This window comes from Ovis aries, chromosome 15 (assembly GCF_016772045.2).
Source record: "Ovis aries strain OAR_USU_Benz2616 breed Rambouillet chromosome 15, ARS-UI_Ramb_v3.0, whole genome shotgun sequence".
In the NCBI taxonomy this organism is placed as follows: domain Eukaryota; kingdom Metazoa; phylum Chordata; class Mammalia; order Artiodactyla; family Bovidae; genus Ovis; species Ovis aries.
This window is the reverse complement of record NC_056068.1, coordinates 61,985,820-61,999,333: the sequence shown is the minus strand read 5'-3', so window position 1 is coordinate 61,999,333 and position 13,514 is coordinate 61,985,820. Positions and strand designations below refer to the sequence as shown.

The window sequence follows — 13,514 nt, the reverse complement described above, 5'->3', positions numbered from 1 at the left end:
ACTTTTCAAGCTGACTTTAGCCTTGAGCCTTCTGTACTGAATGGAAAGAAGTTGATTTTGAAGCAAAGTTACATATTTCCCGTTTCAGGGCCCAGGTGTAGGGCACAATGATTTCAATTTACTTTATTTTATGATCAGAATGTTGCCTTTTATTTTTTCAAGTACATACCTTTTTAAAATTTTTATTATTTTTTAAAAATATAAATTTATTTATTTTAATTGGAGGTTAATTTCTTTACAATATTGTATTGGTTTTGCCATACATCAACATGTATCCACCACAGGTATACATGTGTTCCCCATCCTGAATCCCCCTCCCTCCTCCTTCCCCATACCATCCCTCTGGGTCATCCCAGTGCACCAGCCCCAAGCATCCATGCATTGAACCTGGGCTGACGACTCGTTTCATATATGATATTATACATGTTTCAGTGCCATTCTCCCAAATCATCCCACCCTCTCCCTCTCCCTCAGAGTCCAAAAGACTGTTCTATATATCTGTGTCTCTTTTGCTGTCTCACATACAGGGTTATCATTACCATCTTTCTAAATTCCATACATATATGTTAGTATACTGTATTGGTGTTTTTCTTTCTGGCTTACTTCACTCTGTATAATAGGTTCCAGTTTCATCCACCTCAATTTACTTTAAGGTGGCAACATCCTATCTTGAGATCAGACTCTTAAGCAAAGGGCTTCCCTTCCTGGCCTTCTCCCTGATCCAACAAGAACAAAGATTGCTACCAATCTCACACCAATCTCTAGAACTCATTCAGTTCAGTTCAGTCCCTCCGTCGTGTCCGACTCTTTGCGACCCCATGAATCGCAGCACGCCAGGCCTTCCTGTCTATCACCAACTCATTAGTTCTTCATAGAAGCAAAAGGCAAAGCAAAAGAAAACCAGACTGTATGTTAATATAGATAACAGCCACCATTTATGGAGTACTTCCTATGGGCTAAAAAGTTTACGTGCCTTATCTCATCTAGTTCTCACAACTTGAATAGGTGTTGTTATTTTTACCTTTGAAAGGAGAAAGTCAAGTTTTTCAGTTTCAGTACCTTTCAGTCCCTCAGCTAGTGCTGACAATTTTAACGCAGCTCCACCTAAACAGCTATCCGACTGATTCCGTAAAGTCCAGCCGCCTGGTGGGCAGACACTTTCCTAGACCAAGTATTCCAAATCCTTCAGAATCTCTCTGCGTCTTGCCAGTAGGATGGGATACTTACTAAAACATTAAAATATGGCAGTGTGGGTAGAGGGCAGAATGAAGGGAGAGCGATTTGGTGCTGCCATCCCCAGGCCTCCTGGTTCCTTATAGCGCAATTATCACCATATGAAAGCACGTGACTTGTAGCTTGTCTGTCACTCCTACTGGAATGTAAGATCCATGCGAGGAAGGCAGACCTTGTCCCCACATTGCTTTAGTCTCAGTCCCTGCTACAATGCCTGTCACATAAGATGTGCCAGTGAATAGTTGCTGCATGGTGAATAAATGAATAGAAATGAAAGGATAAGGATGCCCCTGCTGGAGATAAAGGGGAGACTATTCCCTTTTTCTGGTTGACTCCATGATTTAAAAAAAAAGCTTCAGAGCAATCATTCTGAAAACAAAACAACAACAAAATGCCCTGCTTTGCCAAGATTTACGGAGAGCCTTGGTTATGGGTTTTTCAAGCCACTGCTCCTTTTATCGATTTTTGCCTTGGGTATACCTCTGCTAGGAATTCTGGCAATTCCCTTCCCTCGCTCCCCCACACCTCTTCTCCCGGTCGACCTCTAGTGAACACCCATCCTTCTCCTGCTGACCAGCTGCATATCCGGGTTCGCAGACGAAGGCCCAGGTGGCTCTACACTAATGGCTCATCCGTTATCTGTATGAAGAGCCAGTGCCTTTCTGAGCAGTTGGTTTTTTTTTTTTGAAGCTAAACATTCTATAGAAAGCAATGTCTTTTGTTCTTTATCTCTTCTTTCCTTATTCCTGCGCTTCTGATCAAATATATCCTTTAAAAAAAAAACCAAAAACTCTTTACTGAATATTCCAAATCCAAACTGTTCACATTTTTCCTTTCTTTCACACATTTTGAGCACCACAGTGCTAACAGACTTCTCTAAAGAATATTCCTTTCGTGCCCTGCCATGGCCCCCATGTTCCTTGCTTAACATTTGGATATTTTTACAACATATTCAGTTTGAAAGATAATACTGATACCTTGTTTTATATGAACATTTATACACCAGGACCCTGGCAAGGGACTGAGTTCATTGGGATATTTTATGGCTTAATTCATCTGAATGATTTATATCTCGTTTTGTCTAAGTATTTATGCTAATAAATTTAACAGATTCCCCCTTACTGCCTGGTCCTTCGTTTTCTTCAGGGGGTCAAAGTGAGAGGAAAATAAAGCAGCGTGTTACTAAAGAAAGAAGGAAGAAATTGGCACAACTGATTTAGAACACAAATAAAATTACAACACAAATAACATCTCTGATTACAGTTAAGGTGGGGCAAGTTAAAAAAAAAATCCTAGATTTAGACAGAAACGCTATTTCTCAAAGGCAGAATCACAAAAGTGGCAGAATATTTAGCAAGCTAATTTACTGAGGAAAGTTTTGTTCCTATATAATTAAATCCAACACTGAAGGAAAACTGACAACTATTAAATCGAGTGCAGCCTGAAGAGGGAAAGGGGATAAGATAAAATCCAATCTATAAAATATATTCCATTATCTTTTATAGGTTAAAAGAAATTCTTGGAAAGAATCTTCTAAGATGAGAAGATTTTAAGATTGTGAGGATATTTATTCTTTTACAGGTGCAGAGTAAGTTCGGGGTTTGTTTTTTTTTTTCTCTTGGTTTTTTTTCTTTCCCCCCTTTTTTTTTCTCCTGTTGTTTGCAAAGTTGAATCTGGGGTCAGGAGTTCTAATTGTAACCTCAGACTGGAATTCCAGATGGTGCGCTCAGGACTAGAAGCAACTCTCAGCTCATCAATTTCATAGGCCAGCGTATCTGCTCTGGCCACGGCCCGGCCTCCATCCCCACTGTGGCATTAATGCAGAACAAATTGAGACATATCCTCTATATAATTAGTTCCAGAATTTAAAAAGATTTACGGTATAATAATAGAGGCAGCGCTGCGGAATCCTTTCATTGGGGACTCTCGCGGTGGCATCAGAACAGACGGGTAACCCTGACCGCTTTGGACACTGCGAGCCGGGGGTGCAGGAAAGGGGAGTTTTGCTCTGCGTACCTGGTAGCGAGCACCGGTCCTGGGACCCCAAACCAACTGAGTCTGAACCGTAGATGGTGGATTGGCCAAAAAGTCCAGTTAATTTTCACGTGAACGGAGGGTAGACAATAACAAAAGCCCTTCTCTTACTTTTTTTCAGTTTAGATAAATGAAGCTGGGATTTCCACCGCCTGCGCGGGGATGGAAACCAGCCTAAGCGCCTGCCGCCGCCCGGGGTAGGCAGACTGCTAAGAGCTGCAGTCGGCGGGGAGGAGAGAGCAGCGGTCAGACGCGTGGAGCTCGGGCACTGGCCTCTGCGCGAGGCGCTAAATAGAGCGCCGGTTCCTCCCGCGCAGCCCACCACTCCTTTCTGCTGTTTGCGGCCCCGGGCGCGGGCAGGCGGCCCCAGCCCTTGACAGATCGCAGCGACTCGGTGTGTTTATTCAGTTGTCGGCGGCCGCGGGGGTGACGCCCGGAGCGCGGCTCCGGAGTACGGTCTGGTCCCTGGGGCCGCGGCTACAGGGCCAGGCTGGGCGCTTAGTCAGATCCAGTTGACGGTGCCGGGGTCAGAGTGGTGTGGGGGTAGGGGTGGGGGTCAGAAGACCTCCCTCCCCCTCCCACTCAGCCTCGATTTAAAAATCGTGGAATAATTAAGCCCCTTCCAGGCCAGGATGAACTTTACCAATGACACCAAAGCCACGTAGCTTTCCAGCATCTCTCTTCCTCCTTCCTTTACTCTCCATTCCATTAGCTCCAAAGAGTCAGAGGGTGGTGGGTTAAGTTCTCGGTTTTGCCACTAAGTTGTTCAATGTCCTTGGACAATAATAATAAGAAACTGTAACGTTCATCGAGGACGTAGGCCAACACTATCTTCTGTCTACTCCTGAAGACCCCTTGAGGGTGGGTACTAACAGCTCATTATTCCCTGTGACCACAAAGGAAACTGAGGCTCCCGGCAGCTACAGACCGCGTCTATGGTCCTCCAGCTGCTGGCTACCTGGTGGGGAGCTGCGACCCCTTTCTCTGTCCACCAACCCCTTGCTCTTCACCACTGCACGCCACAGCTGCCTCTCCTCCCTCTGCCTGGGGCTCAGTTTCCTTTTCTGTAGAACGAGGAGTTGAATTTCTAGCTCTGCCAATCGGTGGTTCAGACCACATCCTCTGCCAGAGGTGTCCTCGCTATCTGGGGGTTGGGAAGGTGAGTGAGAGAAAGGAGTGGCCAGGTCTCCGCAGCCCTCAGATCCCTGGGACCTTGGGATGCCGCCGATCGCCCTACCTGCTGGGGAGGGCAGAGGTTGGATCTTCTTTCCAACCAGACTGCCTGCCCAGCTCAGGGCGCGGAGGCTAGCCGAGCGTGCCCGTCCCCTGGGGAACCGCAGAGCGCCCGCTGAGAACGTTGTTTCACCGAGGGAAAAGTGGAGAGCGTAGGGCGCCGGATGAGCGCAGTAGTTTGCCGGCTTTCCAGGGTTGGCTCCGGGGCGCCTGGGCTCAGGGCACGGACGCGGGCGAGGCCGAGGGACCTTCGAAGACCTCATCTCGGGGGGAGGCTGAGGCTTCGGATGCACAGCACTTATTTCTTTGCGCTGTGGGTTGCAAGGGACTCCTCCCACCGCTTCGGACTACAAGGTCTGGGCGAGGGGGTACCCCAGAGTCGAAATGGGGATCGCATCACTGCTTTTCCCTCCCTCAAGAATTTTCAGGCAACAAGTAGAGTCCTAAATTTCCTAGCCCCCCTCCCCTTCCTTTCACCTCACCCCCAGGCGAAACCTTTTTTCCCCCCTTAAAGTCAGAGAGTAAAGCGCTCTCGCTCTCTCTAGGATTCAAAACCACAAAAGGTCACAATCAAGCCACCCTTTTCCAAATACCCCCAACAAACTGCAAAGAAGGATAAAAAAGAAATAATCTCAAGCTTTCCCGTTTAGAAGTGGAAATCCCTGGCTTTTCATAAATGGCTCGCTTTCCCTCACAGCGCTTGAGCGAGTCCTCCTGAAGAAAAAACGACTTCGAAGTATAAGTAAGAACGAAGGGTGTGAGACAGGGGTTTGGGGCGTCCTAGGGGGCAACTTGGCCTGAGAAGCCTTATCTCGAGAGGCCTTTCTCCATCAAAAAGACATAAAGCCCATGTCCTCTGCCCAGCGCTGGAGCCCTGCTCAGGTTTACAGATGCGGCGTGCGGGAGAGGAATGGGCGGCCCACAACGAGTGTGGGCAAGAAGGAGCTGGCCTCGAGAGCCTTTTCACTTTTTTAAAAAGAGAAAGAAAAAGCTTCTGAGCGCAAACATCGAAAAGTCAGGCACCAAAGTCGTGCAGAAAGGTGTCCATCACTGCGAACGTGGTCCGGGTATCAAATGGGTAGCGCCTGTTCCCGACCTTTGCCCTCAAGGCTTCCTGCGCTTCCAGGACAAGCGACCTCCAGAGGAGGGTCCTGTACTTAGCGTGTAGGTGCCACACACGCCGCGGGGCCGCACCCAGAACTCCTGGCTTTTACTTAGCGCAAATTAATTAGAACCAAAGCTCCTTGTGAGTAAAGCAAGGCTTTAAAAACGCCCAGCTTCTTTATAAAACTGCAACCACCTTGATTGTTGCTTCACATGGGCTTGGCTGAACATATTCGGGCCCCATCCGCGGCCAGCCTCGTGTCAGAGGCCAAGCGGCACCCGGCCGCTTCGCGCCCGGGGCTCCTGGCAGTCCCAGGCTGCGCCGTCGCCGCAGCCTCCTGGGTGTTTCCACGCGCCCCTGAAGCGCACTCCAATCCAGGTTCCCAGATTCTAGAATTCCCGCACTCCAAGCCCGGTTCCCTAGGCTTCTAGCCTAGGGTCTGTCTTCCGATAGAAGCCGACTATTTTAGAAAAACCAACAAAACTAAACAAAACCTCAAACACCTGTTCTGGGGCGTGGGACCCCCAAAGAATGACTAGGTGGAGCCAGGAACCTGACTTGGCTGCGCCAGGCTCTGGGAGCTCCCAACCGTAAGAACCCTGCCTTGGGCCGCTTGAGGTTCTCCTCCGTCCCCTTAACCTGGCTTGTGCCTCTTGGGCAGTCACCACGCATCCAGAGTGGTATTCCCGACTGGAATGAGCGGAGGCAGAGCTCAGCAGGAGCCGCTCCGGGAGCCAATCTCACCTCCAAGGACTTCGTATCCAAACCTTCCTCACTCCCTACCCTCCACACTCGGCGCCAGGATTCTCCGACCGGAATCTGGGCATTTCCCTAAGGGTTTTCTTTCCTCCCAAACTAGTCGCCATTCTGTTTTCCCGGCGTCACCGTCGAAGAGTTAGATACTCCTCACTAGAAAGGGAGATGAAGTGTCGCTGGCACCGATTTCAGGTACGCGGAAACCGCCTTTCTCTGGGCGCAAACCTCACCATGTCGCCAGTCAATGGAATTACGCTCCGTTTATTAAATTGATGCAACCTCCAGGTCACCCATCTACGCCTGAGTCTGGCCTCTGGAATCCACAAAAAGCCACCCCACTCCCCAGTGACTCTGAGATTATGACCACCAGTCCAGTCTGACGGCTCTTGAAGCAAGAGCCGGACTCGCCGGCGCAAAGCAAGGAATCCGCCTTTTTGAAGTCCAGGAAAGTTCTCTGCAGCTATTCCGAAGTTCCCGCCCTCGTGGAGCCCCCCGCCCCTCCCTCCAACCCGCCCTCCCCGACTAACAACCCCATCCCCACCCTCACCACACAGGGATGCAGGGGGGACATTCCCTGCTCACCTGGAGCGGCTCGCCAGTGCCGCGAGGCGCCCACACTCGCGAAGGCCGAGAAGGGGAGGTTGGGGGGGGGGGGAGGCCTGTGTCCCACAGGCCAGCGGAGAGCGCGTGGCGGGTAGGAGAGGAGGGTGTCTCTGAGAGGGACGCTCCCTCTGGCCCGCCCCCCACCCCCACTGCGAGGACGCCCCCAAGGAGTCGCGCGCCCTGCCTGGATCCGCTAGGGCTGCTGTGTGAATGGAGCCGCCGAGACTCCTGACTCCTCCTCCTCCCCCGCCGCCGGCCCCTCTTATTTGAGCTTTGAGAAGCTGGGGGCAGCCAGGCAGCTGGGGTAAGGAGTTCAAGGCAGCGCCCACACCCGGGGGCTCTTGCAACTCGACCGCCTATCCGCTCCCCCCGTCCCTCCCTCCCTCCCACTCATTCACTCACCCACCCACCCAGAGCCCGGACGGCAGCCCAGGAGCCGGGGCCCCGCCGCCTCCTCGCCGCGATCCTGGACTTCCTCCTGCGGCAAGAGCCGGCGTCCACGTGTGCCCCGGAGCCGGCGTCTTCGCACACGCTCCGGCCCGCGCCTGGGTGCCTTCAGCAGCCCCAGCTGCCGGGGATCCGGGGTCCGGAAAGCATCTGGGCCAAGTTAGGCGAGGCGGAGTCGAGCGCCGAGCGTCTGCAAAGCCGGAGGGCCCGCGGAACGTCCGGGTTTGAGTCCCAGCAGATGGGCTCCGACGTGCGGGACCTGAACGCGCTGCTGCCGGCCGTACCCTCGCTGGGCGGCGGCGGCGGTTGCGCCCTGCCCGTGAGCGGCGCGGCGCAGTGGGCGCCGGTGCTGGACTTTGCGCCCCCGGGCGCCTCGGCTTACGGGTCCTTGGGCGGTCCTGCGCCGCCGCCGGCTCCGCCACCACCCCCACCGCCGCCGCCGCCTCACTCCTTCATCAAACAGGAGCCGAGCTGGGGAGGCGCGGAGCCGCACGAGGAGCAGTGCTTGAGCGCCTTCACCGTCCACTTCTCTGGCCAGTTTACCGGCACCGCTGGAGCCTGTCGCTACGGACCCTTCGGTCCTCCGCCCAGCCAGGCGTCGTCCGGCCAGGCCAGGATGTTCCCCAACGCGCCCTACCTGCCCAGCTGCCTCGAGAGCCAGCCCGCTATTCGCAACCAGGGTAAGCGGGCAGGGGAGCGCCCCCTGCACGCGGGGCGGTGGCCGCTGGGCTGTGACCGCGCGCGGGCACTCCCCTGTCCTACCACTTCCCTGACCACAGCTCTTACCCGGTCGCCTCCCCAAGGACTGTGAGGGTAGAGGAAGCCGCAGCTGGGGGAGACAGGAGGCCCGGGGAGAGGAGGAAGTCCACGGCGTGGGTTCCCGACATCCTCCAGGGCGGGGAACCGGGGAACCGGACCCTTCGCATGAGCCGGGAGGTCATCTGGGGGCCCTTGGACCCCAGGAAATTCCCAGACTATTCCCCGTGGGGATGGGAAGCGGGAACCGGTGCAATGCCTGACTCTGCCTCGGGAAGAGGTTTTGTCGCCTAAGGCACCACCAAACTGTCGGCAAGCATTGGCGTTTTAGGACCCTGGATTCGGAGTCGGACCAGCGCGTGGTGAGCAGCCCTTGCTGCGTCTGCCCGCCAAAAATGCCAGGAGCCCCTCTGGCCCTAATGGAGGCACCATAAGTACCTTGGAGCCCCAGGATGAGTAAATGAATGAGCTGGAGACAAAATAGTGGCTTTCCTAGATCCATGTCCCTGTTTGCGTTTGGCTCCAGTGTATAGTAGTGTAGAAGTGGATAGCTCCTGGGTGCCAGGTCAGGTGCGGCCACGCGGGCTCCAGGGCTGGAGGAGAACCCCGTTTATCCGATTCCAAACCCTGCGCGACAGGGTCCTACCACAGGCGATGAAATGAGGCCAGAGCGCCGGCTTCCTTCCAGCCCGCCTCAGGCGCCTCCTAGTCGTTGAACCCGGGTTGTAGCTGGAGAAAGATTTTTGCAAGACTTGAAAGTTAAAACAAAGAGAGGTTTATTTTCCGTTTTCAGTCCTCGTACAGCAAGGGACACAGCTGTAGGTTTCTCATCTTGAGCCGTCGCCCGCTTTTTCTCAGGGACCAAAGCAGAATCAATTACGCCGAACTTCTGCATTTTATTTTGTTTATTAGACATATGCGCTGTTGTGAACCTAAACCAATTCTGGTTGATTCGATGTTTTAGGAGATGCTTTAAAAACGCAGGAGCGGATGCTTTTCCTAGAGCAAAAATTCGCTCGGGCCTAGGACTAGTCTGTTTTTGGAATGCGTGGGTTGGGAGCAGAAGAGTGCATACTGTTTGCAGGAGGTGCTGGGGCGCCCAAGGAGCGCGGAAGAAGGGCGGTGTTTTTCCCGCTTTCCCGCGCAAGTTCTAAACGCATATCTTCTTTCGCGCGACCCCATTCACACCCAGCCGAGAGCACCTGGCCCGCCAGAAGCTCTGGCGAAACCGAAACCACCCTCTTCTCTTCGTTCGGGGAATCTGGGATTCATGTCCTGTGGAAAACCTCAAACCCACCCATGAGGTCCCTCCACTCTGAGTCTTTCGTGAAGGAAAACTAGTGTTTGGAACTCATGGAGTATTGGAACATCTCAGTGAGGATTGCAGACTCTTGTTCTCTGATCGTACCACATCTAATTAGCACGTTGGTGTAACCTTTGGTAAATCTCCAGGTCTCAGTTTCTCTTTCTTGTAAGAGAGCCAAGACGCCCAACCTGATGTCTGACTCTGGTTTGAAGTTCTATGCTACATAAGTCCGACTCCGCCCCCGCCCCCCAACCCGGGTTCTAAACACAGAAGGCAGCAGCCACCTAAACTTGGTTGGACCTAAAAGAGCAAGACTGGCAGGCAGGTGTATGAGGTGAGTGAGTCTCTGTTTGGTAGTGTGCTATTTGAAGACACCTTAGAAACCATTTAAGTACCCCGTGTGCAAAATACCATTATCATTTTGAGTCCATCTAGGTTCTGTAGGGTTTTTGGAACCAGGACTCTGTGGCTTTGGTTGGGTCCTTGTGTCCAAACTTCTACAGGGTCATCTGATGCCCAGATTTCCATCAACTCAAGTCTCAGGGTTGAGACTGTGGGCTTCCTAGCCAGCCAGCACTACACGTAAGGGGAAAAATCTTAATTCCTCTCTAGAGGATAGGCCTGAGATGTCAAACAGAAAAGGGGCTTGGGAACTGGGGACCACGACTAATAGGTAAAGGAGCCTCCCCCACCCCAACATTCTGGGAAATTGCTCAGTAGAGAGGCCACAGACCCAGGCCACAGCCTGTAAGCTGGTTCCTGTCTTTAGGCTTGGGTTTTCTCTTGTGATGAAAACATAAGGGGTCATGCTTGCCCAGTCTCTGTAAGTCACTTGGCAGCTGGGAGTTGGGGTGGGATGTCAGAAGCCACTCGTGGCTCAGCCCTGGCGTTGGCAACCAGATTGGGCCCTGAGATTTCAGATTTATTCTCTTGATTTCTGGGCTTCCTGCAGCTCCCCCAGGAATGTAGAGTCTTGGCGGGAGGCTTGAGTTGGGGAAAGCAAGGGCAAGAGTTCCTTCCCCACAGCCCATCAGCTGGCCAAGGTCAGTTCCAGGGGAGAGGAGTAAAGATTCTGGATCCCAGTCTCTACGCAGGGCAACCTTCAATGGCTCAGGGAAGGAGACAATTGCTGGCACTCTTGCTTATCTCCCCACTCCAAGGTATCATACCTCAGTTGAGTTTTTTATTAGTTTCTTAATTATACCTGTATTCTAATCTTGCTTATAAATACTCATTCAGGAAACACTTATTGAGCACTTATTCTGTGCCAGGCACTGGAGACTGAATGTTAAGAGAGAATGTCTTATCCTTTGCAAGAAGCTCACAGCCTGACACTGGAGTAAATCTAGACTCTAAGAGATAAGGTGTCCAGGAGATCTCTCTCTGGCCGAACCTGGACCCAAACCCAGACCATTCTAGGCTATTTCAACCTCCGTTTCTAGGGATCTTGGCCTCCATGTTGAGATGGATTTCTTCTTCCCTGCTGGACAGGCACCGAACCCACTGTAGCCTGGATGTGACCCTTGGGGAGTTTGTCAGGAGGGTGAGGACTTGCATTCCCAAACTGAAGTGCGAAGTTTCGGAAGGGAAGAGGAAGACTGCTTGAGAGTCTTGAGCGATTTCCCCAGACCCTCTGACGCTCAGAACCCTATCCCTGGAGGATACCTGGTTATCACTGGGCCACCTATTGTCACAGGGGGACACCAGCACAGCCCTAGGGCCAAGGGCGCCCCCCTCGGGTCGCTTTGGAGAGGGTATTTCGTTGCTAGATAACCTTCCCGTATGCTGCCGCTGCCGCAGCTGCGGAGTCATCATTTTCAACCCTTGGGACCACCTTCCTGATTGAGCCTGCTGTCCCTCCACCCGTCAGCTTCCGCGGGCCATGCTGTTCCCGGACTCCTCCGCTGCGGCGGGCGGGGGAGAGAAGCGCAAAGCGTGTGTCGCTGCTCCACGCGGTCAAGGTTGCACTGCTTTGCCGGGCCGAGAGGAACCGTGGGAAAGGCGCTACCTTGGCCGCTCGAGCCTCTCCCTCTAAGGCCTGTAACAATACAAGGAATCTTTGAACACGCTGTCCCCTTTGGCCGGCAGCTGTCTCTCCTCCGGCCCCCGGCCCCCGCCTCCGCGCTCTCCGCGCTTGGCTCAGTGCAAGGCCCGGGACCACGCGCTCTAATCAGTCCCGCATCCGATAAGCTTCTAATTTAAAGGGCCCTCTCCCCTCCTCTATGAGGGCGCTTTCACCGATGTGCACCCCCTCTCCGGGGATGGGGGCCTTGGGAGCCTCGCGGGGCGCGGAGTTGAGGCAATCCACGCAGGAGCGGCCTCCCGCAACCCCTTGGCCCTCGCCGCGCACCTATGGTGGCGGGGGCCGTCTCCGGGGACAGCACGGTGCTCCGGCCACTGGCTCAGGAATGGAGAAGGGTCCGTCTAGAGACAACTTCTTTGTCGCTCCTGTTTCTCCTCTTTATTTAAAAAACAGTTCTTTCAAAATTCGGCCTTCCCCCTGTAAGACTGGGCGCTCCGAGCCAAATTTCGCTTGTCAGCTGATTGGTAGGCCTCAAACAGCGCGGCCTCCGTTCCCAAAAGGAAGTGCCTGGAAGCGCCAGCGTGCTCACCCACTCCTGACAGCTAGCGGGCCGGGGGTTATCGTTGCCCACTTAGCAGGCCAGAAATAGAGGCCTCTGGGGTCATGCAAATTGCTAAAGCTGGTGGCTTCTTAAGTTGTCAACCTGTGGCGCCAACTGGTGCGAAAGACTTGTACAATTCGTTTATTAAGACCTGCTCCAACCTTCCCTACGGCTCTTTAACACACCACATTCCCCAAAGTGGACTGTAGAAGCTTGGTTATTGTTTTTGGTTTTTTTTGTGTGTGGGGGGGGCGTTTAAAAGACGTGGGTTTTACCTTTCACTATTCAGTCTAAGTCTTCAGGGACGTTTGTTGTAGAGCCCTGATTATGCCTGGGGCAAGAGTTGGAGAATGAGGGTTGTTTGACTCACCCTACTCCCAAGAATTGAGGAGGGGGGGTGGTTGGAGGCTCAGCTCAGTGCAAGAGGCGGGGCCCAGCGAGGGCGGGGTGGGGGGACTGGGTTCAGCCCAGTGGCCCTGCAGGGAGCTGGTGTGAGCTTCTGGACTAATATTCCTCACTTGGCCAGGACCTCAGTTCAGAGACTACGGAGCCCTGCCTCCAGGAAAGGACCCCACCATTGGGTTCAGGACTCAGAACTGATCCTTATCTTAGCTGGAGGATGCTTTTCCCCCAGAGGCAGCTACGGTTTTGCAGAAGCCAGTGGGGTAAATGTTTCAAGTACTTTGGTGACAGTAATCACAGGAGACTACGTTTTTTCAACCACCAACACGCGTTTTTTCCCCCCTCACCTTCGGAAAGCTGGGGAAGAATGCCGCGACATTGCCTTCGGTTTCTCGGCAGGGAAACTGAGGCATTGGACCCCGTGCGTACCATGTATGGAAAGGGAAGTACACTGTCAGGCACACTCTGAAACAAAAAGGTTTCCCGGCCTGGGACGCGAGGAAGTCGGCCCCTACAGTGATGGTCACAGTCCGATCCGCAGGGCGCTAGCTGGGTCGGAGGAAGGACGGAGGAAGGCGCAGGGTCGAGGCCCGCGGGCCCAACTTGAAAGGCCCCCCTTTTTTTCCCCTCACCAGCTTTCCCGAGGGCTTTGGGTGTCAGTGGTGTCGGGTCGCGCAGCCTCAGACAGATAACATTACTCAGTAATTACTCTCCCCCATTTAAAGCCCAGGCCGTTTAACTGGCCCCGAGTAATTAATGAAAGTTGGTGCGCGGGCCTCTGATTTACGGCTCCGAGTCAGCGCCGGGTCAGCCGAGCAGATCCATTGTGGTCGCCCGCCGCTGCCCCTGCGCGAGAACCGCGCTGTTTTGTTTTGGGGGGGAGAACGACTTTCTCCGCCGAGCGGCTGAAAGTTTTCATACTGGCGAGGTTCGGTGCAGAAGCCGCGGACGTCGTGAAAGACAAGGGCGTAAATAAATTGGGAAACTCTGGGGAGGTCTGGAGTTTACTCGGGAA

General features: G+C 53.4%; 1 protein-coding gene and 1 long non-coding RNA gene across 4 annotated transcripts in view; one reads left to right on the top strand and one right to left on the bottom strand.

Moving 5' to 3' along the window:
* LOC114118448 (uncharacterized) overlaps positions 1-7,172 on the bottom strand; it is a 54,403-nt gene extending 47,231 nt beyond the window's left edge. Inside the window, exon 1 of the long non-coding RNA XR_003591797.3 lies at positions 6,944-7,172. This is a non-coding gene — a long non-coding RNA (uncharacterized LOC114118448). The remainder of the gene's footprint in view (positions 1-6,943) is intronic.
* A 2,614-nt stretch (positions 7,173-9,786) lies between these two features.
* WT1 (WT1 transcription factor) overlaps positions 9,787-13,514 on the top strand; it is a 47,449-nt gene continuing 43,721 nt past the window's right edge. Inside the window, exon 1 of one of the 3 annotated variants that reach the window (XM_027979595.3) lies at positions 9,787-9,807. Coding sequence is in view for 1 of the 3 variants with exons in the window: in XM_027979593.3 (XP_027835394.1) it covers positions 12,717-12,762 (46 nt within the window). In the remaining 2 variants the exon portion in view is untranslated. Of the gene's footprint in view, positions 9,808-12,613; positions 12,763-13,416; positions 13,468-13,514 lie in introns of those variants that run through there. The other 2 variants (XM_027979593.3, XM_060399504.1) reach the window with 2 other exon arrangements.